The sequence below is a fragment of the Artemia sp. Qi Xiang Cuo genome, chromosome 12 (assembly GCF_049724085.1).
Source record: "Artemia sp. Qi Xiang Cuo chromosome 12, ASM4972408v1, whole genome shotgun sequence".
NCBI classification, from domain to species: domain Eukaryota; kingdom Metazoa; phylum Arthropoda; class Branchiopoda; order Anostraca; family Artemiidae; genus Artemia; species Artemia sp. Qi Xiang Cuo.
The window spans coordinates 61,916,985-61,940,170 of record NC_142805.1 but is presented as its reverse complement, the minus strand read 5'-3'; the positions used below and the strand labels follow the sequence as shown (position 1 = coordinate 61,940,170).

At 35.2% G+C, this 23,186-nt stretch overlaps 2 protein-coding genes across 2 annotated transcripts in view; both read right to left on the bottom strand.

Moving 5' to 3' along the window:
• Nucleotides 1–11,402: 11,402 nt before the first annotated feature.
• Nucleotides 11,403–14,053, bottom strand: LOC148946378 (uncharacterized). Its single transcript, XM_089098425.1, has one exon. The coding sequence runs from the start codon at nucleotides 14,020–14,022 to the stop codon at nucleotides 13,543–13,545; it is 480 nt and encodes a 159-aa protein (XP_088954551.1). The 5' UTR covers nucleotides 14,023–14,053; the 3' UTR covers nucleotides 11,403–13,542.
• A 1-nt stretch (nucleotide 14,054) lies between these two features.
• Nucleotides 14,055–23,186, bottom strand: part of LOC148946376 (uncharacterized) — a 44,917-nt gene continuing 35,785 nt past the window's right edge. Inside the window, exons 6-7 of the mRNA XM_089097683.1 lie at nucleotides 19,680–19,850; nucleotides 14,055–14,329 (exon numbers count right to left, since the gene is read on the bottom strand). Coding sequence (XP_088953809.1) covers nucleotides 14,055–14,329; nucleotides 19,680–19,850 — 446 coding nt within the window. The remainder of the gene's footprint in view (nucleotides 14,330–19,679; nucleotides 19,851–23,186) is intronic.

The window sequence follows — 23,186 nt, the reverse complement described above, 5'->3', positions numbered from 1 at the left end:
GGGTTTGCCGTAGAAACTTCAAAAAAAAGCTGTTTCGATTGAAAATTCAAAGGGCTAGTGCCCTTTTTAACAGTCGAAAGTGATTGGAGTGCAACTAGTCCCTCCCCCACGCCCATCATTCCCCCAAACACATACAATAAAAATTTTGAAATAGCCATTTTGTTCAGCGTAGTTGATTTCCAGATAGAAAATATATTTTTGAGGTGGACACTCCCCCACAACCCTCTGTGCAAGAATATAAGTTATGCCCTGGGTGCATAAAAGGTTTTTATTGAAATCTTTGTCGTAGATACTTGAAAAAGGGCTGATTCAATTTGAAATTCCAAGGGAAAGCGCCATTTGTAATAGTCCAAAGTGATTTGAGGGCAAGTAACCACCCTCTCACGCCCACCTTTTTCCCAAAGACATCAAATCAAAATTTTTCAACGTAGTTGAAAGTTTTGGAAATTAGGTCTTTAATGATGACAACCCCTCCCCCCACAACCCTAAGGGTAAGGATTGTAAGTTATGCCCTGGGGCATATAAAGTTTTTATTGAAAGCGTTGTCGTAGAAACTTCAAAACGGCTCATTCAATTGGAAATTGAAAGGGCTAGTACCTATTTTAATAGTTGAAAGTGATTGGATAGCGACTAACGCCCTTCTCACGCCTACCATTTTCCAAAACACATCCAATCAAAATTTTGAGATATCCATTTTGTTCAACGTAGTTGAACGTTCTGGAAATTAGGTCTTTTAGGATGATAACCCCCTCAGAGCCCTCAGTACAAGGGTTGTAAGTAATGCCCTAGGGGCATATAAGGTTTATATAGAAAGTTGTTGTATAAATCATAGGCAGCGCGATCGCGCTTTCTAAGTAAAGAACGGGGACACTCGAGAACAAGACAAGAAAGGGGGACTAAGTAAAGAGGAAGACACTCCCCCACAACCCTCAGGGCAAGGGTTTTAAGTTATGCCCTGGGGGCATATAAGAATGATGTTGGCACAATGTATTATTTATTAATTTTTTCCTTTAGAGCAGGGCACTTCGTATCGAAGAAGTTGTCGTAGAAACTTCGAAAAGCGCTCATTCAATTGGAAATTGAAGTGCCTTGTGCCCTTTTTAATAGTGAAAAGTGATTGGAAGGCGACTAACACCCCTCTCGCCTCCACCATTTCCCCAAACATATCAAATCAAAATGTTGAGATAGGCATTTTGTTTAACTTAGTAAAAATTCTTGAAATTCAGTAAAGGATGAAAACCACCCTAACAGACCTTAGGGTAAGGGTTGTAATTTATGCCCTGGGGGAACATAAGGTGTTTATAGAAAGCGTTGTCATTTCTTAAAGGGCTCATTCGATTGGAAATCGAAAGGCCTAGTGCTCTTTTTAATAGTCAAAAGTGATTGGAAGGCTTGACATTTTTATGCTAAAGATAGAAGTGGGTATAATGTATTATTTTTTGTTTTTGTTGTTTATACCAGGGCACTTCGTATCGATGGAGTTGTCGTGGGAACTTCGAAAAGGGCTCATTCGATTGAAAATAGAAAGGGCTGATGCCCTTTTTAAAAGTCGAAAGTGATTTTAGGGCAACTAATCCCCCTTCCACTCCCACCCTACCACCCCAAACCTACCATTTCTGCTCTTAAAAATAAACCAAATCAAAATAGCGTAAGTTTATCCAAGCTATCAAAGAAAGTAAACAGATTATTTTGTGAATGTTACCAAGTTTACTATTTCAGGTCAACTAGAAGAGGTATGAAACTAAGTCAAACAGTACTATTTGTGTCTCGATTTTTAAAAGGGTGTATGATGTTAAAAATTGCTGAAATATTTTCTCTAGCATACAAAGAGCAGGCCAAACTATAAAGTTTTAAGAAACTAATAGATTTAAACTATTATTTGCTTTTTACCTGAAAAGACTATATCAATATAAAACGAACAGAAATTATTTATAAAAACTTTTCCCACAAAATAAGTTTTTAAAAGAAAAATAAAGAACTCCATTAAACCAAAAATTAGCAAAATTTAAATCAAATAATCTAATAAGCGTGAAACTACCACAAATCAGCATCGATAAATAAATGAAACCCAAAACGAACAGAAATTACAATAATTAACCGAGTCAAACTCAAAACGAGCAGAAATTAACATAAGTTTGGTGCAAAACCCATATGCCTTCCCATGGCCAGAACAAAATTTGCACTTTACTGAAAAAATACAAATGAATGTACATTGACAGTTTAATATACATATACTGATATTTAGTAATCAAAATGTTAATATTATTTGATTTATTACAGTTATAAAAGTAAAAACATTTATATCAATTATTAGCCTAAGAGTGAAAATTTGGTCGACACATCCTCTACCTTTTCTAAAACCGCACTGTTCTTCTCTTAAAACTTTGTCTACGGCATCTCTCAGTCTAAAAAGTATCATATTACTAAGCAATTTACTACCTACAGAGACCAGACAAATGCCTCGATAAGTACCACACTCACTTTTATCCCCTTTTTTATAAAGTGGCTTACTTAAGGTTTTCCTAAAATCGTTAGGTACTTCTCCTTTTTCAAAAATCATATTCATAATCTTCAGTAACTTATTTCTAACCTCAGAGCCACCATATTTAAACAACTGATTTACCATCCTATCAGCATCTGGAGCCTTATTATTTAATACTGTCGCTAATTCTTCCTCCCAAAACAAATCTTCCTTCACATCCAAGGTATCACAAACTTTTTCATTTTCCTCTATATCTTTCCCTGCAACTCTCTCAGTTAAGCAAATTCTCAAAATGTTCGGCCCATCCCTCTTTAGTTCTTTCCTTATCGCTAATTGTCGCCCCATTTCTGTTTTAACTGGGCCAAATCCGGATTGACTACTCCCTCTCAATTTATTAGCACGCCAGTACAATATTGTACTATTATACCGTATAGCTACATCTTCCATATCCTCGGCAATTTTATCCATGGCCTTCACTTCACACCTTCTTAGTTCATATTTTAATGCTTTCTCCACTTTCGTTACATTCCTTTTGTTTTCATATGATCTATCATTCAGATAATTCCTGTGCAAGTCCTTTCTGCTTTCTATTAAACATAAAGCTTTTTCGTTCATATTCTTAGCTGCAGTTCTAGCTTTCTTTCCTAAGACACCTTTAGCAACTTCACAAATTATTTTTCTATAATTATTCCAACCATCTTCCACATTATCAAATTTTAATTCTCAAGTTTAGTATTCAACTATTTCTGGAAAGTTTCTTTCAAATTCTCATCCTGGAGTCTACCAACATCAGAATTTCCCGGGAGGTAGTTACCCTTCCGATATTTCAGCTTTAAATTAACCCTTGTCACTACTAGATGGTGATCTTTACTGGGTAGCCCATCTTTACTTTTAACATCAATAACAGCACTCCTATATACCCTAGTATCTTGTATTGATCCTGCCAGTCTTCGGTTTACTGTAACATAATCAACAAGATTTCCTATCTTACCATCACGTGAATACCATGTTAACTTATGAGCCATTTTATGACCAAACACCGTGCACAAGGCTTCCATTATTGGAGGTCCCAGGGACTTCTTGCTGTCCGGTTCAAAGCCGGCTTAAGCACTTCGGTGTAGACTTGAGAAGATATGTGATCCCCGTCCTGCACTGGTATCCGGGATCATTTCTTTTCCTGAGGCGAAATAATTTCAATGATTTAAAGAGCACGAAAATTGGAACTTGGCATGTTACGACGTTAAAAAATGCCCATCGTATCGACATTTTGACTGACGAATTCAGAAAATTAAACAAGAAAAACGGGTTTTAATTTCTATAAAGCAGTGAATACAACACATTTAATTAAACACAAATGCTCCGAATATTTCGGCCCCACATCCGGGAGCCTTTCTCAACGGAAAAAAAAATTCTTACATAAACATAAAAAACATACTAAACAAAACAAAAGAAAAAATATAAATAAATAGGAAAAGAAAACTCACATATTAAATAAACAAACTCCATTCACTGCCGTATACAATCGAATGCTTTTGTTTATTTAATATGTGAGTTTTCTTTTCCTATTTATTTATATTTTTTCTTTTGTTTTGTTTAGTATGTTTTTTATGTTTATGTAAGAATTTTTTTTTCCGTTGAGAAAGGCTCCCGGATGTGGGGCCGAAATATTCGGAGTATTTTTGTTTAATTAAGTGTTTTGTATTCACTGGCTTATAGAAATTAAAACCCGTTTTTCTTGTTTAATTTTTTGTAAATGGAAAAGCAGTGTGGTCTAAGAAATTATTTACGAATTCAGACAATTCGATCTGGACTTATTATGAGTTTCAGAAACTCATATCCCAGGGGTAGGAAGCATGAAATTAGGTGATATAGAATTTGTTTACTCAGGCAAGAAGGATGGGGTACATAGACAGGGAGTAGGGCTTATGATGAATAAGGAAGCTGCTAAGTCTTGTTTAGGCTGGGAAGGTATTAATAATAGAATATTAATTGCTCATTTTATGACTAAAAAGTTCAGGGTATCAGTTATAGTAATATATGCCCCTGTAGAACCGACTGACGGACATACTAGTGACTCAGATGAATTTTAATTGCGGTTACAGGAGCAAATAGACAGGGTCCCAGGTAGAAATATAATGTTCTTACTAGGAGATTTTTACGCCCAAGTCAGTAGAAATAGGCATAGATGGTATCCTAGCCTAGGTAAATTTGGTAATGTATCCTAAGTAATGGATACAGAATTTCGCAATTTTGTAGGTATAAAAATCTAGTTATAACCAATACGGTGTTTGGTCATAAAATGGCTCATAAGTAAACAAGGTATTAACGTGATGGTAAGACAGCAAATCATACTGATTATGTTATAGTAAACCGAAGACTGGCAGGATCAATACAGGATACTAGGGTATATAGGAGTGCTGTTATTGATGTTAAAAGTAAAGGTCACCATCTGGTAGTGTCAAGGGTTAATTTAAAGCTGAAATATCGGAAGGGTAACTACATCCCGGGAAGTTATGATGCTGGTAGACTCAAGGATGAGAATTTGAAAAACTTTCCAGGAACAGTTGAATACTAAACTTAAGAGTTTAAAATTTGATAACGTGGAAGATGGTTGGAATAATTTTACAAAAATAATTTGTGAAGTTGCTGAAGGTGTTTGAGGGAAGAAAGCTAGAACCACAGCTAAGAATTTAAGTGAAAAAGCTCTATGATTAATAGAAAGGAAAAAGGACTTGTACAAGAATTATCTGAGTGATGGATCATATGAAAACAAGAGGAATGTAAAGAAAGCGGAGAAAGCATTAAAATATGAGCTAAGGAGGTTTGAAGTGGAGGCCATGGATAAAATTGCCGAGGATCTGGAAGATACAGTTAGATGGCATAATAGTAAAATATTGTACTGGCATGTTAATAAATTAGAGGGAGTAGTCAATCCGGGCTTGGACCAGTTAAAGATAGGAATGGGGCCACAATTAGCGATAAGGAAAGAACTAAAGAGAGATGGGCCGAACATTTTGAGAATGTGCTTAACCGAGATAGAGTTGCAGGCAAAGGTGCAGAGAAAAATGAAAAAGTGTGTGATATCTTGGATGTGATGTAGGTTTTGTTTCGTGAGTAAGAACTAGCGACAATACTAAAAGGATTAAACAATAATAAGGCTCCGGGTACTGATAGTGTGGTAAATGAGTTTTTTAAATATGGTGGTTCTGGGGTTAGAAATAAGTTACTGAAGATTATGAATATGATTTTTGAAAAAGGAGAAGTACCTAACGATTTTAGGGAAACCTTAATTAAGCCACTTTATAAGAAAGGGGTATCTTAGCAATAAGATACTTTTTAGACTGAGAGATGCCGTAGACAGAGTTTTAAGAGAAGAACAGTGCGGTTTAACAAAAGGTAGAGGATGTGTCGACCAAATTTCCACTCTTAGGCTAATAATTGAGAAGTGTCTGAGTTGTCAAACGCCTTTGGTCCTCAGTTTTATAGATTATGAGCAAGCGTTCGACTCTGTTGATAGAAGAGCTTTAGTAAAGGTTTTATCCTTGTATGGTATACCAGACAAATACATTAAAGTAATTAGTACTATGTACGAGAATAAAACTGCTGCGGTTAAAGTAGGAAATGAGATTAGCAGCTGGTTTTGTATTAAATCAGGAGTTAAGCAGGGTTGTGTTCTATCCCCCTTTATATGGATTGTTTTGATGGACTTTGTCTTAAGGAGCACAGGAAAGGCAATGGGAGACCACGGAATCCAATGGGAAGGAAAGTCTCCTGGACTTAGATTATGCTGATGATTTAAACATCCTAGATGAAAGTGTGAGCAAAATGAATGAAATTTTAGAGGTTTTGCGAGTTCAGGGTGATAGAATAGGTTTGAAAATTAATGTTAGGAAGACTAAGTCACTAAGACTAGGAATAAGTGAAGATGAAAAGGTCACGTTGGGTATGGAAAAGATTGATGAGGTGGGCAGCTTCACTTACCTTGGTATTATTATTAGTAAAGATGGCAGGAGCAGTGAAGATGTTAAAAGTAGAATAGCCAAGGCTCAGGGTGTTTTTTCACAGTTAAAAAAAGTTAGGAAGAACACGTAGATAAGTCTGACAACCAAGATTAGAATATTAGAAGCTACAGTGATGACAGTGGTCAAATAAGGCTCTGAAGCATGGGTGCTCCGAAAAGCGGATGAAGACTTACTAGATGTTTTCCAGAGAAATTACTAAAGGATTGTTCTGGGTACCCGGCTGACTTACCGTATTTCAAACAATAGGCTACACGAAAAATGTGGTTCAATACCACTCTCTAGGGCTATAATGAAAGAAAGGTTGAGGTGGCGAGGGCACGTTCTGCAGATGAAGGATGACATATTGCCGAAGATTGTTCTTTTCGGTCAACCGTCTAGGGCTAAGCGGGAGGCAGGTCGTCCTCGTCTGGAGGGGGAGGACGTCATAAAGAAAGATTTAAAGGAAATGGGAACTTTGTGGGCGGGTGTAAAAAGGGAGGCTTTGAATAGATTGGGATGGAGGAGGAGCTTGCGTAGTTGTGTTGGCCTCAGACGGCTTGGTGCTGCGGTGAGTTGTTAGCAGTAGTAGACACTCGCACTGTAATTGGACTGCAAGAAAGCAAACTTCCCCCTTCATATATCTAGTAAAAACTCTAAATATATTTCGTTTTTAGTAAATGGCAAGTTATGTTCTGGTCTTGAGAAGGCATGGGGGTTGTCAGTCCTATGAAGGTTAATTTATGTTCGTCTCGAGTTTACTGAAAAAAAAAAAAAAAATGATGGGATGGAGGAGGAGCTTGCGTTGTTGTGTTGGCCTCAGACGGCTTGGTGCTGCGGTGAGTTGTTACCAGTAGTAGACACTCGCACTGTAATTCGACTGCAAGAAAGCAAACTTCCCCCTTCATATATCTAGTAAAAACTCTAAATATATTTCGTTTTTAGTAAATGGCAAGTTATGTTCTGGTCTTGAGAAGGCATGGGGGTTGTCAGTCCTATTAAGGTTAATTTATGTTCGTCTCGAGTTTACTGAAAAAAAAATAAATGATGGGATGGAGGAGGAGCTTGCGTAGTTGTGTTGGCCTCAGACGGCTTGGTGCTGCGGTGAGTTGTTAGCAGTAGTAGACACTCGCACTGTAATTGGACTGCAAGAAAGCAAACTTCCCCCTTCATATATCTAGTAAAAACTCTAAATATATTTCGTTTTTAGTAAATGGCAAGTTATGTTCTGGTCTTGAGAAGGCATGGGGGTTGTCAGTCCTATTAAGGTTAATTTATGTTCGTCTCGAGTTTACTGAAAAAAATAAAAATAAATGAAAAACTTAAAAACAACGATCCTCCTCCGAAATTTATATATCAACCTTTCTATTAATCAAACCTTTTTATATATACCTTATATGCCTACAGGGCATAACTTACCTTGTCCTTAGGGCTGTGGGGTTGTCATCCTCAAGACATAATTCCCGGACCTTTCAATTTCGTTGAACAAAATGGCTATCTCAAAATTTTTATTGGATGTGTTTGGCGAAATATTAGGCAAGGGAGGGGGTTAGTTGCACTCAAATCACTTTCTGAAACTAAAAAGAACACTGACCCTTTCAATTTCCAATCGAATGAGCTGTTTTCGAAGTTTCTACAACAAATGGCCAACTGAAAATTTCTGTTAGATGCATTTCGCGAAAAAACGAGGTTTGGTGAGGGGGGGGGGGAGTATCCACCCTCCAAATACTCCGAGTTTTGAAAAGGGCACTAGAACTTCTGATTACGAATCCAAAGAGCCCCCTCCAAAATTTATACGATCGTCCTTTCTATATATACCTTAGATACTCCCAGGGCAAAACTTGCAACTCTTGGCCCGAGGGCTGTGTGAGGGGGGGGGCATCCTCAAAGACATAATTTCCAGACCTTTTAATTACGTTGATAAAATGGTTACCTAAAAAATTTTATTGGATGTGTTTGGGGAAATAGTAGGTGTGGGAGAGGAGTTAGTTACCCTCCAATCACTTTCGAATATTAAAATTGGGCACTGGCTCTTTAAATTTCCAATCAAATGAGCTGTTTTTTAAGTTTCTTCGACAATATATGGCCATCTCAAAATTTATATCAGATACATTTCGGGAAAACACGAGGTGTGAGGGGGGGGGTATCCAACTTCCGATTACTTTGAATCTTAAAAAGGGAGCTAGAACTTCTGAATACAGACCCAATGAGCCCCCTCCAAAGTTTATACGACCGTCCTTTCTATGCATACCTTATATGCCCCCAGGGCATAACTTACAACCCTTGCCCTGACGGCTTTGGAGGGTTGTCATCCTCAAAGACCTAATTTCATGACCTTTCAATTACGTTGAACAAAATGGCCATCTCAAAATTTGGATTGGATGGATTTGGGGAAATGGTGGGAGTGGGAGGGGAGTTATAGCCCTCCAATCACTTTCGACTATTAAAAAGGACACTAGCCCTTTCAATTTCTAATCGAATGAGCTCTTTTCCAAGTTTCTACGACAACATACGGCCATCTCCAACTTTCTATTAGATGTATTTCGGGAAAATATGAGGAGTGGGGGGTGTCCACCTTCCGATTAATCTGAATCTTAAAAAGGACGCTAGAATTTTTGATTACCAATACAATAATCCCCCTCCGAAGTTTATACGATCACCCATTCTATATATATCTTATATGCCCCCAGGGCATAACTTCACAGCCTTGCCCTGAGAGCTGTTGTCAACCTCAAAGACATAACTTCCGGACCTTTCAATTAAATTGAACAAAATGGCTATCTCAAAATTTCGATTGGATACTTTTGAGGAAATGGTGGGCGTGGGAGGGGGGTTAGTAACCCTAAAATCACTTTAGACTATTAAGAAGAGCACTAGCCCTTTCACTTTCCAATCGAATGAGCTCTTTTCTAAGTTTCTACGGCCACAGATGGCCTTCTCAAAACTTCTATCAGATGCATTTTGGGAAAATACGAGGTGTGAGAGGGGGTGGGGGCGTATCCACCTTTTGATCACTCTTAATGATGAAAAGTGCACTAGAACATCTGATTTCCAATCAAATTAGCCCAATTCCAGAGTTTTTACGATCACCCTTTCTATATATACCTTATATACCCCAAGGGCATATTTTATAACCTTGATCAGAGAGCTGTGGGGAGTTCCCATCCTCAGACATAATTCCCGGACCTTTCAATTACGTTGAACAAAATGGCCATCTCGAAAGTTTGAATGGATGTGTTTGGGGAAATGGTGGGCTTGGGAAGGGGATTAGTTGCCTTCAATCAACTTTGACAATTAAAAAGGGCACTAGCCCTTTCCATTTTCAATTGAATGAGCTCTTTTTGAAGTTTCTACGGCAACAAATAGCTATCTCAAAATTTCTGTCCGATGCATTTCGGGAAAATATGAGCGCGTGGGGGGGGGGGGTGTCCACCCTCCAATCACTCTGAATCTCAAAAAGGGCACTAACACTTCTGATTAACAATCCAATGAGCCTGCTCCGAAGTTTATAAGATCACCCTTTCTATGTAAACCTTAAATTCCCTCAGGACATAACTTAAAACTCTTGCCCTGAGGGCTGTCATCCTCAGACATAATTTCCGTATCTTTCAACTATGTTGAACAAAATAGCTGTTTCAAAATTTTGATTGAAAGTGTTTTGGGAAATGGTGGGCGAGATAGGGGGGTTATTTGGCCTCCAATTACTTTCGACTATTAAAAAGGGCACTAGTTCTTTCAATTTCTAATCGAATGAGCCGTTTTCGAAGTTTCTACGACAACTCCTTCGATGCGAAGTGCCCAGGTCTAAACAACATCGGAATACCGTACCCAATTTCATTCAATATCAAGTTCTTTAGCAATTAAATATGTCAAACAAATTGTGTCCAATTTCGTAAAGGAAATGCTGATGAAGTTTGGAGCTGATATCCTAAAGTCCTCAAAACACCGAGATATCCTTCCTCCGTTTACTTCAGAGACCCACTACACTTTTTGGAGTGCCCGCCTACACATTCGACAACAAGATATCTAAAATTGTTTGTGCCCTACTACGTCAGATATTACAACAATAGTGTCCTGAAGTAGAGGTGATGGTTCATCATTTGTGTTTTTCTTGGTGCTGTGTCTTGTTGTGCTTTTCTTTTTTTTGTGCTTAAATTGACAATACCCATGTTATTGCAGTGTGATAAAGGGAACGAATAAAGATTATTATTATTATTATTCGGTGTTTTTTGTAGGAAACAGGTGTTGATAATGCAAAAAAATCCCACCTGGGTCCTTTCGCTTTAAACTCCGAATGACAACTGAAATACACTTTTATTATGTATTTACTTTTGGATACTTCAATTTAATTGGAATTATTGGATCATAGAGGGATGAGTGACGAATTCATGTTTTTGGGGTTTAAGAGAACTAAATTTTCTTCTATGGGATGGGAGGATGAAACGCGTTTAATACTAGACAAAACCCATCACCTGCGAGTAGGATAGTCCTAAAATTATACTAGGATACTTATCGGTTATATAATACACACTCGAGAATTTCGATCGCAAAGGATGCGAACATGACACAAGAAACTGGTCAAGCAACTTCTTTATACCAGAGAATTAGCTTTGGCTAGTTTGGGAAATAAATTGTAGGTACATCTTATTTAAGTATTTAGTTGGTATTTTGGTCAGGTAAAGTTAGGTTACGTATTTAATACATGCTATGCTTTACCCCCCCCCCTCTTATGTGCAAATATGCAGCCCAAATCTGTTTCTAAACTATTATATTTTCATCATATTTTGTTTGATTTCATTAGCATTAATCAAACTTCACTTCTTGAGTTTGTATTATGTAACCGATATGCACCTTATACTAGCCTGTATTAGTTGAATTTGGGCAATAGCATTGAAATTTAGATCGAGAAACGGAATTTTATTGACAGCAGAATTAGAAATGGACACAAGGATGATGATGATATATTCTCTTAAACAATAAAAAATAGAAAACATGCATAATTTGATTGCAATGGAATTGATAAGCTTTGGGTGTATTTATTCAACAGAAAAACCAATAATATGAAAAAAACAATAGTCACCTTGCCTTCAAAATTGGAATTTTTTTTTTCATAATAAGAATGAAGAGATTTTTCTAGGATATGACACATGCTTCTTGGAGTAAATCAATAATTTTTAGTAGCTAACCTTAAATATAGTTTATAAGAAATTTGAATCCCCATTTTCATAAGTGAGCTCAGTAAATTTTACATGAATCTCAAAAGAGAAAAAAAGGAAGAAAAGCAAATCTTTGAAATCGCAGTAGGCTAATCACTAAAATATGCAGTTTGAAGTAGCAAATGGGTTTTGTTTTACATTTATCTTGCCTAAAAATTCAAAACAAATTAGTAAATTTATATAACCTCATTTTTAATCAAAATTCATTTAAATTACTTTCAAGGACCACAATATTCTCCGTAACTCATTTTGAAAACAACTAGCCTTCTGCTTGGCCCGAGATAAATGGCCAAAACAGCCGGCAACCAGTAACACGTTTGTTCTGATCAGTTAAAAGAGCACTTTATTCTCTGAAAGAGCTGAAATAGGTTCTTCTCCAATCCTTAGAAGTAACTATATCTGAGAGTAATACTCTTTACTATGCCTTTAAACTTTCCAAATTGAAAACTTTTCGATGTACCAACAAATTTGAAAACTGCCAAGTAGCATTGCTACTTTGCTACCCATCTTTTTCCATGACAGGCCCCCTCCATCTCAAATCAAACTTGTGGTCCACTTAAGATAGTAAGCAAAATTGAGAACCCTGCAAATTTCGAACTAAATCAGAAAATAAAATCGTTAGCCCATTTTGAAAAAGGAACACAATGGAATAATTTCTAAGCAATTTGAAAACAAAACTTTTGGGTCTTTTGAACAAACTTGAAAATACTGATTATTATGCAATTCAGTTTTGGACAATGTAGACCTGTTTCTTTTGATAAAAGTTTTTTCAGCAAAAAAGAGGGGTGGGGGTAAAGTATTTGGACAGTGTGAAGTCAGAAAACAATTCTTACTTCATTATATCAGAATAATTGTAGCTAACACATTTTGCATGCAGACCCACTGTACTTTACACCAAACCCCCTAATGTGCAAATATATAGCCCAAATTTGTTTTTAAAGTATTATATTTTTATCATAATTAGGTATATTTGGATTAACCTAACTTCACTTCTTGAGCGGTAGGGGGTATATGTTACATATACCAAAACTTCTTTCAATAAAAAACTACTATTATGCCTGAAGGTCTTGTTGCAGTCTATAAACCAAGATGCTTTTCTTAGAATGGGTTGTTAGACGTTAATTCCGAATTAAATGAATCTAATTCAACGGTAAGTATTTATAATTATTTGTGAGAACAATGACAACAAGCCAATGAGGATCCAGCTTGTATTATTACAATCTCACTAAACTCCTGCATACACTCTTTGATGCCTTTAAAAATTGTTCAAATCATATAAAAATTTTCTAACACAGATTACATTTAAAACGTTTCCCATCTGTGTGCAGTCTTTGGTCTGTATTCAAAGAGCAGACTAGTTTTTTTCAATTTTATTTTTGTTCGAACCAACTTTTATGAAATTCTAGTGCTCTACTAATTGTCAGTTTCCTGAAAAAAAAATCTTGCATATAAACTCGCTCAAAACTCTTCTCACCTACAGAACATTGAGTTGGTTTTTCACTAGTATACACTCTTTGGTCCTGCTTCAGAAATGGCCTTTTCACATACATCACATTTTAACGTTTTTCACCTGAATGCAGTCTTTGATGCGCGTTAAAACTTGCTGCTTGAGAAAAGGTCTGGCCACATACTTCTTATTTAAAAGGCTTTTCACATGTATGCACTCTCTGGTGCGTCTTTAAAGTATACAAACGAGAAAAAATCCTGTCACATACATGACATTTAAAGGATTTCTCACCCGTATGCACTCTTTGGTGCCGGTTCAAACTTGCTGCTTGAGAAAAGGTCAGATCACATCTGTCACATTTAAAAGGCTTTTCACCTGTATGCACTCTCTGGTGCCTCTTTAAAACATGCAAAAAAAGAATGCCTTGTCACATATATGACATTTAAACGGTTTCTCACCCGTATCTCTTTGGTGCTGCTTCAAACTTCCTGCATCAGAAAAGGTCTTCTCACATACATCACATTTAAACGTTTTCTCACGTGAATGCAGTTTTTGATGCGCGTTCAAACTGTCTGCTCGAGAAAAGGTTTTGTCACATAAACCACATTTAAAAGGCTTTTCACCTGTATGCACCCTCTGGTGCGTCTTTAAAGAATTCAATTGAGAGAAAGTTCTGTCACATACATGACATTTAAACGGTTTCTCACCCGTATGCACTCTTTGGTGCTGCCTCAAATATCCTGCTTCAGAAAAGGCCTTCTCACATACATCACATATAAAAGGCTTTTCACCTGTATGCACTCTCTGGTGTGTCTTTAAACTATACATACGAGAAAAAGTCTTGTCACATACATGACAATTAAACGGTTTTTCACCCATATGCACTCTTTGATGCGAATTCAAATGTGCTTTTAAAGAAATCTTGTCTTGTCAAAGAAATCTTGTAAAGAAATCTTGTCACATACCTCACATTTATATTTCTTTTCTCCTTTATGTGAGCTTTGATGTCTTTCTGATTTTCTATGCTTTTTACTTTGCAAGCGACTTTTCAAACATGTTTTATCATTTTCGAAGCCTTTTGCTTCAGATTCCAATGCAAATGGATTTGAGAAACCACTTAGAGTATCAACAAGTAGTGACGCACTTCTCTGTAAGTATAGTCCAGACACGTGTGGTGAGAAGCGACCTAAAAAATTCGACCGAGTTAAAAAAGAAAACAGTATATCTTTCGATATATTTTAACAACAAATTTTATTTTCGAACCCTCTTCTCTAGCTCTTGCTGATGCTTATATTAGCTATTAAAATTACATATTCTGATGTAAGTAAAGAGCGAAAATGAAACCTTAAACGATCAAAAAAGACACCCTAGGGTAAATCCAACCATAAGTGGAGGAGATGCAGTATAACAACAAATATTGGTATTTTTCTTAACTGAATGAGGAAGAGCAAAAAAATATACATCATTTGTGGAAGTCAAACACTTTTTGAGTCACCGCAAAGCTGAATATTGTGTCACCAATATGCTATCCGTTTATCCGGTAAACAATATGCTTATCCGTTTCAGAAACCATGGTTGTAACATGAGTATTCAAGTTCACTATTTATATAGCCATTTGAACTATTTCTCAGAGACTTTAGTCACTACTAGTAATGAGCAAGGTGAAAGATTTCACCAAGACTTAAAGACTATGGAAGACTGCTACAAAGATGGGTACTATGCCAAAATAGGGTGAGACCAAGAGGATCATTGGATAAAAAATCGGAAGTTCTAGAGCCCTTTTAAGGAATTAAAAAATATCGAAGGGCAACAAACCACCCTCCACGTCTTTTTGATTGATTGAAAAAAAAATGATTGAACTACATAAGTGATCGCTATGTAGAGTTTCAACTTGGATGCATGAAAACAAACTAATATATATATATATATATATATATATATATATATATATATATATATATATATATATATATATATAGTGATCACTATGTAGAGTTTCAACTTGGATGCATGAAAACAAACTAATATATATATATATATATATATATATATATATATATATATATATATATATATATATATATATATATATATATATATATATATATTTGATTTTACAAGGCATGGAAGGCGTGACACTTTCAATTGTTCAGGTAGGGGGACAAAAACTTCTTCTTTTGCCTTGGCTTTTCTTTTGTCATTATGAAAGACATATTGCCGAACCTTTTTTTTCTTTTTTTTTAACAAAGGTATGGTAGGCATTGATGACCTTATCCATGTCAAAATCACAAACACAATAATCATTGCTATAATTTTTAACTTTGACACGTTTTGATTCTCGCTGTCCAGGCTGATTTTCATTGACTCGCTCCTCTGTATTTTCATTTTTGACTCACTGCTCTTTATTTTCATTTTTGACCCCTTACTTGTTCGGTGTCGTATGTCTTATAATTTGCACTTTACTGAAAACAATACAAATGTTTTTACTTTTATAACTTTAATAAATCAAATAATATTAACATTTTGAATAATGAATATCAGTATATGCATATTAAACTGACAATGCACATTCATTTGCATTTTTTTCAGTAAAGTTCCTATTCATTTTGAGTTTGGCTCGGTTATTTAGTGTAATTTCTGTTCGTTTTGGGTTTCATTAATTTATCGATGCTGATTTGTGATAGTTTCACGCTTGATAGATTATTTGATTTTATTTTTGCACATTTTTTGTTTAATGGAGTTCTTTACTTTTCTTTGAAAAACTTTTTTGTGGAACAAGTTTTTTTTAATTAAGTTCGTTTTATATGATATAGTCTTCTCAGGGAAAAAGAAAATAATAGTTTAAATCTGTTCGTTTTTTGAGACTTTACAGTTTGGCCTGGTATTTGGATGCTGGAGGAAATTTTTCAGCAATTTTTAACAACATACACCTTTCTAAAAATCTGGACACAAATAGTAGTGTTTAATTTAGTTTCATATCTCCTCTAGTTGACCTGGAATAGAAAACTTGATACCCTTCGCAAAAAATCTGTTTACTTTCTTTGATAGCTTGGATACAGTTACGCTATTCTGATTTGGTTAAATTTAAGAGCAGAAGTAGCCCCGAAAGTTTGAACTTAGTACCCTCAGTCGTTCGTGGGATACTGCTGAGATGCCTTATTGGGAATTAGCATTAACACAGTGCATTTTGATTTAATCTTAAGGCAAAATTTAGTTTTTAAACATGATGGGCAAATGGGAGGGTGGGCACGGGAGTGGGATTAGCTGCCCTCCAATCACTTTCAACTATTAAAAAGGGCAATAGCTCTTTCTATTTTCAATCGAATGAGCCCTTTTCGAAGTTTCTACGACAACTCCTTCGATACGAAGTGCCCTGGTCTAAACAAAAAAAAATACATTGTACCCATATCACTCTTTACTATAAACATGTTAGGCCTTCCAATCACTTTAGACTATTGAAAAGGGCTCTAGCCCTTTCAATTTCCGATCGAATGAGTCAACGCTTTCTATAAACACCTTACACACCCCCAGGGCATAAATTACAACCCTTGCCCTGAGGGCTCTGAGGGGGTTATTATCCTCAAAGACCTAATTTCCAGCAACAAAATGGCTATCTCAAAATTTTGATTGGATGTGTTTGGAGAAATGGTGGGCGTGAGAGGGGAGTTACTTGCCCTCCAATCACTTTCGACTATGAAAAAGGGGACTTTCTACGACAGTGCTTTCTATAAAAACCTTGTATGCTCACAGAGCATAACTTATAACTCTTGCCCTGAGGGCTGTAGGGGATTGTCATCCTCGAAGACATGATTTCCGGACCTTTCAACTACGTTGAACAAAATGGCTATCTCAAAATTTTGATTGGATATGTTTGAAGAAATGGTAGGCGTAAGAGGGGGGGGGTTACTTGCCCTCCAGTCACTTTCGACTATTAAAAAGGGCACTAGACCTTTCAATTTCCAATCGAATGAGTTCTTTTAGAAGTTTGTACGACAAAGATTTCTATAACAAAAACTTATATGCTCCCAGGGCATAACTTACAACCCTTGCCCTGAGGGCTGTGGGGGGATTGTCATCCTCAAAAACATAATTTCCGGACCTTTTAACTACGTCGAACAAAATGGCTATCTCAAAATTTTAATTGGATGTGTTTGGGGAAATGGTGGGTGTGAGAGGGGTGTTAGTTATCCTCCAATCCCTTTTGACTATTAAATACGGCGCAGGCCCTTCTAGTCTTCAATCGAATAACCCGTTTTTGAAGCGTCTACAACATTACTATCTGTAAAAACCATATATGCCCTCAGGGCATAACTTACAATAACTTGAAAACATAATAATAGACAGATTTATATTTTAATTTATACACTATAATAAACGATTGTAAAAACTATAAAGATATATTAGTTTTAGGGATTATTATCAAGCCATTTCAAAAACAAAATTAGCAAACCTTCTTTCAAGCAAAAACTTGAAAAATTTCATCCATGACCACAAAATTATTTGACAATCACCTGGGCATTGGAACAACATAAAAGAACATCCATTTTAAAATAAAATCCTTTTATCCTATTTTTGTCCCATAATATATTATCCAATACATTTGATTCTACAAAAAACAAATATTTGAGATTTACCTTTATTGTCAGAACATGCGAGTCCTGATTCCTGGGTATCATATTCAGATGACTTACAAAACATAATATGGCCTCCCAAAGTTAAGCAGCTGAATTCAAATTACTTTATCCTTCTCTTAAATGTCTTAGAACTTGATATCCCTATCTGAATTCAACATTAATTATGTTATGAAATTAAAAAAAAAATCTTGCTGTCTCATAATTACCCCTTCTTTAGTCATAATATTTCCTTCGTCATACATACATACAAGAAAGGGCAAGAGAAAATTATTCTACCAGATCATTAGTTGTCTATCCCAACTTCTTAATGGTTAAATCCAAGTACATATACAGTTACATTTATTTTTATTTTTACTTAGGACTACTTAATGATTAAGAAGAATAAAAAGTAACTATAATTTTCACTTTTTATAGAAAAAAAGACAAAGGAGGACCTGTAAGTAACAACTCAATGTAATGTCATGGTCATCATTACGTAACTGTTATGTTTTGGTCATCTTTGGTATGAGAAAATCGCATCTCTAACTAGGGGTAAGTCTATTATTCCTTCTGACACATTTGAGGTTAAAACATTTCTGTTATATGTCAGCTATGGAGAGGGGCGCCCAAGTAATTGTAGGTTGCAAGAGAACAATCATTTTTTTCGTTAAGGAGTTAGAAATTTCCACAAATTAGTTTACCTTTCATTTGATCAAAAGAACTGGGAAAGCAGTTTTCACAGACAAATGAGAAATTATTAAACAAGGATTAGTTCCAAAACCATCATTATCTTCAGGGATGATGGGTTCCACAGTTCTTTCTACTAAAGTACCCTTTTTTATTTGTAGTAGCGCCAATCCTAAGTAGTACGATTATGAAAAGAAAAACAATTTGTTAGATCACACGAATTATAATGTAAAAATATTACATCAGTCTTTCCTTTTTTTCAATTGCTTAAATCTGATTATAGATATTGGCCAGATAGGCATAGCATAATTAGGAGATGTTCCAAGTTTTGATCCGTAACCACACAAACAGTCAAAAAGTTGCAAGGGGCTACAATATCAGAATGTGTTTCTGTTTTTTTTTTCCTTTCTATTAAGCGTTCTACCATCAACTTCTTTGGCAATGATGAGTCAACATCCCTAATAGCCCCAATATTCCGACTCAGTAATCTTTAAAATCTGGAAGGAAGTAATCTAGAGTAAATGCCCCCTGATATTCCTAGAATTCCATACCTGTGTAAAACTTGACTTTCTTCTATATTTTTAAATCGTATTATATTTTTATATTTAAAACAAATTGTTTTACGGGGGCAAACCACTTAGACAACATCGTTTTATATTTAAATTAAATTGTTTCACAGCAGTGGACCACTAAAACCAACCCCTTAACTTTTTTCTGAATTTTCTACATGTGACTCTTTTCTTAAAGTTGATAGGTATCCCTCATAGCCCGAACACTCCAACATAGTTATTTTTATAAATCTGGAGTACATGAGTAATGCCCCCAAAATGTCCCCGGAATTCAATACTTGTGTAAAACATAAATTTCTTTGTTATTTTTAAAATCCAAAGGGACTAATTATGTTCTTATAGCTGTATATTTAAGAAAAATCCTTCTAGAGACAAACATAAAAACTTTTGACTTCAACTGAAAATTATATATTTTTGTTTAAATGTATTGTTTTAGAAAATCAATATCATATACTAAAAATTACTGGTAGGCAGTTCAGTTTATAGCCAAAACCTTGTTCAAGTAAAACTTTTCATTTATGACCACAAAACTGTTTGGCAAACACAAGCTCATTGAAACAGGATAAAGGAACTTCCATTTTCAAATTAAGTCCCTTTGTCCTATTTTTGTCCCAAAAATATTATCCAATAGATTTGTTTCTACAAAAACTAAATATTTGAGATGTACCTTTAATGTCAGAACATGTGAGTCCTGATTGCTGGGTATCATATTCAAATTTGCAAGGTCCTGAAATAGTGGGTAAAGTAGGCAAAGAAACATCTTCACATTTTGGAGACTCAAAATGGTTTGGAATGTGAAACATCATATCACTGTTACCTGGCAAAGCATGATCAGCTTCTAAAATTAAATTTAATCAAATGGAATTAATCTAAATTTATTCAAATGGACACATATAACATTGATAAAACTTACTAAACAAATCCAACTACATTTTCTTTTAGTTATGTTAAAATAAAAACATACATGTATATTCAATGTTGTATATACATTGAATATACATATCTGCATAAAATCAGATGCATATGCAGGTTTTTTCATTAATCGTTTTTAAATCTGCTTTTTATAAAGAAAAATAAAACCAGAAACATTCAGTAAAATTCATAGAAATTCATTAAAATAGAAGGTACTGGATAAAGGTAAATCAATAATAATAATACATTGCAACTCGAATAATTAAATAAAAAGCAACTCGAATAATTAAATATGGCAAAAAAAAGTTTATGTTGCAGAAACAAAGAAAGTTTTTGCCACAATTAAAAGTACCCAAAATACCAATCAATTGAAGTTTTTTGCATCAAGTGGATTACTTCTAAAAACGTATAAAACAAAATGTAGCCTCCCAAAGTGAAGCAGCTGAATTCAACTAACTTTATCCCTCTCTTAAATGTCTTATAACTTGATATCCCTCTTTGGTCGTAATATTTCGCTCATCATCAGTGGCGTTGTTGAGGGGGGGGGGGGGGGGGGGAAGTTGCCCTCCAAATAATTTGGAGAAAAATTATTGAGTAGCTTTAAAACTGTTGCTTGTTGTAAGTTTCAAGTTCGTTCTTTACTTTGGGCAGATAATTTTGTTAATGTATGTACTATATGCATGTATGCGAAAATGTACTATACTCCCTGTTTCGCCACGTTTTCTCAAGTCAAATTGTTTCCCCTGATACGTACGGGTCTTTTCAAACAGTTTGTGGTAACAAACTGTAAGTAAGGAGCAACCCGGCTCAATAGTAACCAAAACTCTAAAAAACGGAATTTTGATACCAGTAGATACATCAAAAGAATTATATTTTTAAGCTGATTTCAAATAAATAAGTTTCATCGAGTTTAGTCTGACCCATAAAAAGTTACGTGCCTGAGAAAATGTGCCTTATTTTTGAAAAAAGGGGCAAACAACCCCTAAAAGTCATAGAAGTTGAATGAAAATCACACCATCAGATTCAGCGAATCAGAGAACCCTACTATAGAAGTTTCAAGTTCCTATCTGAAAAAATGTGGAATTTTGTATTTTTTGCCAGAAGAAAGATCACAGAAGCGTGTTTATTTTTTTTTTTTTTTTGCTCTTTACGCTAAAGTTTTTATCTTTCTCACAACTATATATTTTTAAAACAATAAAATACTATAGCGTAAAGAGCGAGGCGTTGAGAAGGGGACAGTCCCTTTCATATACGAATAATTTCTGTCCGTTTAAGTTATATATAGAAAGAAAGATTTATTTAAAAAAAACATATCAACAAAAAATTATTACTTCCTCCCCTAAAAAGCAAAGCTTGTCCATGGGGGAGGTAGAGAAAACAAGATCCTTAAAGAACAATTGGCTACCAATACCACTAATACCTTCACATTAAACAATAAATACAAAATAATATCATATATTATACTTCCTCTGGGAACATCATATCAACCAAACCCCCACAATCAATAAATCAATCAATCAATGAAAACTCATATTCAGCAAAGAGCATTTCCTTAATGATTTTTCTAAAAATATTGGGGTCACCAATAGTCTTAATATCACTATTCAAACTATTCCATTTCCCTGTACCTCTATAAAAAAACAGAAAAACATGAACGGGAAGATATACCTCTAGGTAAACAGAAGTCCGCGCTACCCCTTGTATCATGAGAATGAACAGTAGACCTAATGGACAATAAATCATCAAAAAAACGAGGCTGAACATCCGGCTGCAGTCCAAAAATAAACCACAATACATAGAACTCACGAAGGCCTGCAGCCGGCAAAATTTTTAAAGTTGGGTAAATTTCTCGAACAGACATACGTGAAGATATATCGGCTAAAATTCTTACGGCATGATTTTGTAGAACTCTTATTGGTTTTAGGATAGAAGAAAAAGTAGAGCCAAATACTCGAACAATAAAGTATATACGGGTGTATTAAAGAAAAATAAAGATGGCGAAGGACAGACTTGGGAAAACAATATTGGAGTTTCTTCATTATACCGAGATTTCTTGCCAAAATTTTGCTAGTTAAAGTTACATGTTCCTTAAAAGATAGAGTTTCATCTATTACAATCCCAAGGTATTTAAAAGACGCAGTCCGTTTTATAACGTCATTGGGCATAGCTAATTCCTTGATCCATGGGTAAAAATTTGATGATCGCGAGAAAATAATAAAGTTAGACTTAGCCATGTTAATCCTTAATTTTTTTACCCTCAGCCATGCTATAATTCTATCAACTGATTCCTTCATGGAAATCTGCAGCAACCCCGCCGTTTTAATTGTGCTAGTGGCTGTTGGGTCATCAGCAAAAACTGAAACTGTTTCATCTCTCGGGTTTACCGTTAGTTCATTTATTTTATAGCAAAAAAATTATTCAGACAATTTGGTAAATCATTAATAAATATCAAGAATAATATAGGACCGAGAAGTGATCCTTGCGGAATACCTACTTCAATACGCTTTTTTTCGGAAGAAGAATCATTTAATTGGACATACTGATAACGATTACTTAAAAAACTTCTTAAAAAATTTAATGATTTACCCCTCAAACCATACACCTCACACTTCTTAAGTAGAAGTTCATGATCCACAGTGTCGAAAGCTTTCATCAGATCTAAAAATATAGCACCTATTTTAAAACCTTTATCTAATAACTCATTAATAATAGTTGTCAAATAAATCATCGCCTGTTCCGTTGTCCTTTTTCTACGGAACCCAAATTGTGTCTCTACCAGTAACTTATGATCCTCCAAAAAACTCATCATTCTAATACTAAAACACTTCTCTAAAACACGGGAATGATGGGTAAAACAGATATCGATCTATAGTTTTTTGGGTCATTTTGAATACCACCCTTGTGAATTGGAGTTATACGGGCAACTTTAAAACAGTCTGGGAATTTTCCTTGACGAAAACACTCATTAATTAACCCACATAAAACTTTAGCTATAACAGGAAAAATACATTTAAGTGTTTTTAGAGTAATATGATTGCTACCAGATGAATTACTACGCAACCCATAAATAATTTTTTAATTTCATCAACTGTTAGAAGTCTAAGGTGAAGAGATACATCAATCGGCCCTCAGTAAGGACTCGAACGTTGGATCACCACTATCAGGTACAACTGACATAGCTAAATTCAGACCAATATTCGAAAAATAACTCTGAAATTCATTGCATATGTCCTTTTCAGAATTCAAAGTCTTTCCCATTACA

Coding starts and splice junctions, on each gene's coding strand:
- LOC148946378 (XM_089098425.1), bottom strand. CDS start 14,022: ATGGGTGAAAAACCGTTTAATTGTCATGTATGTGACAAGACTTTTTCT.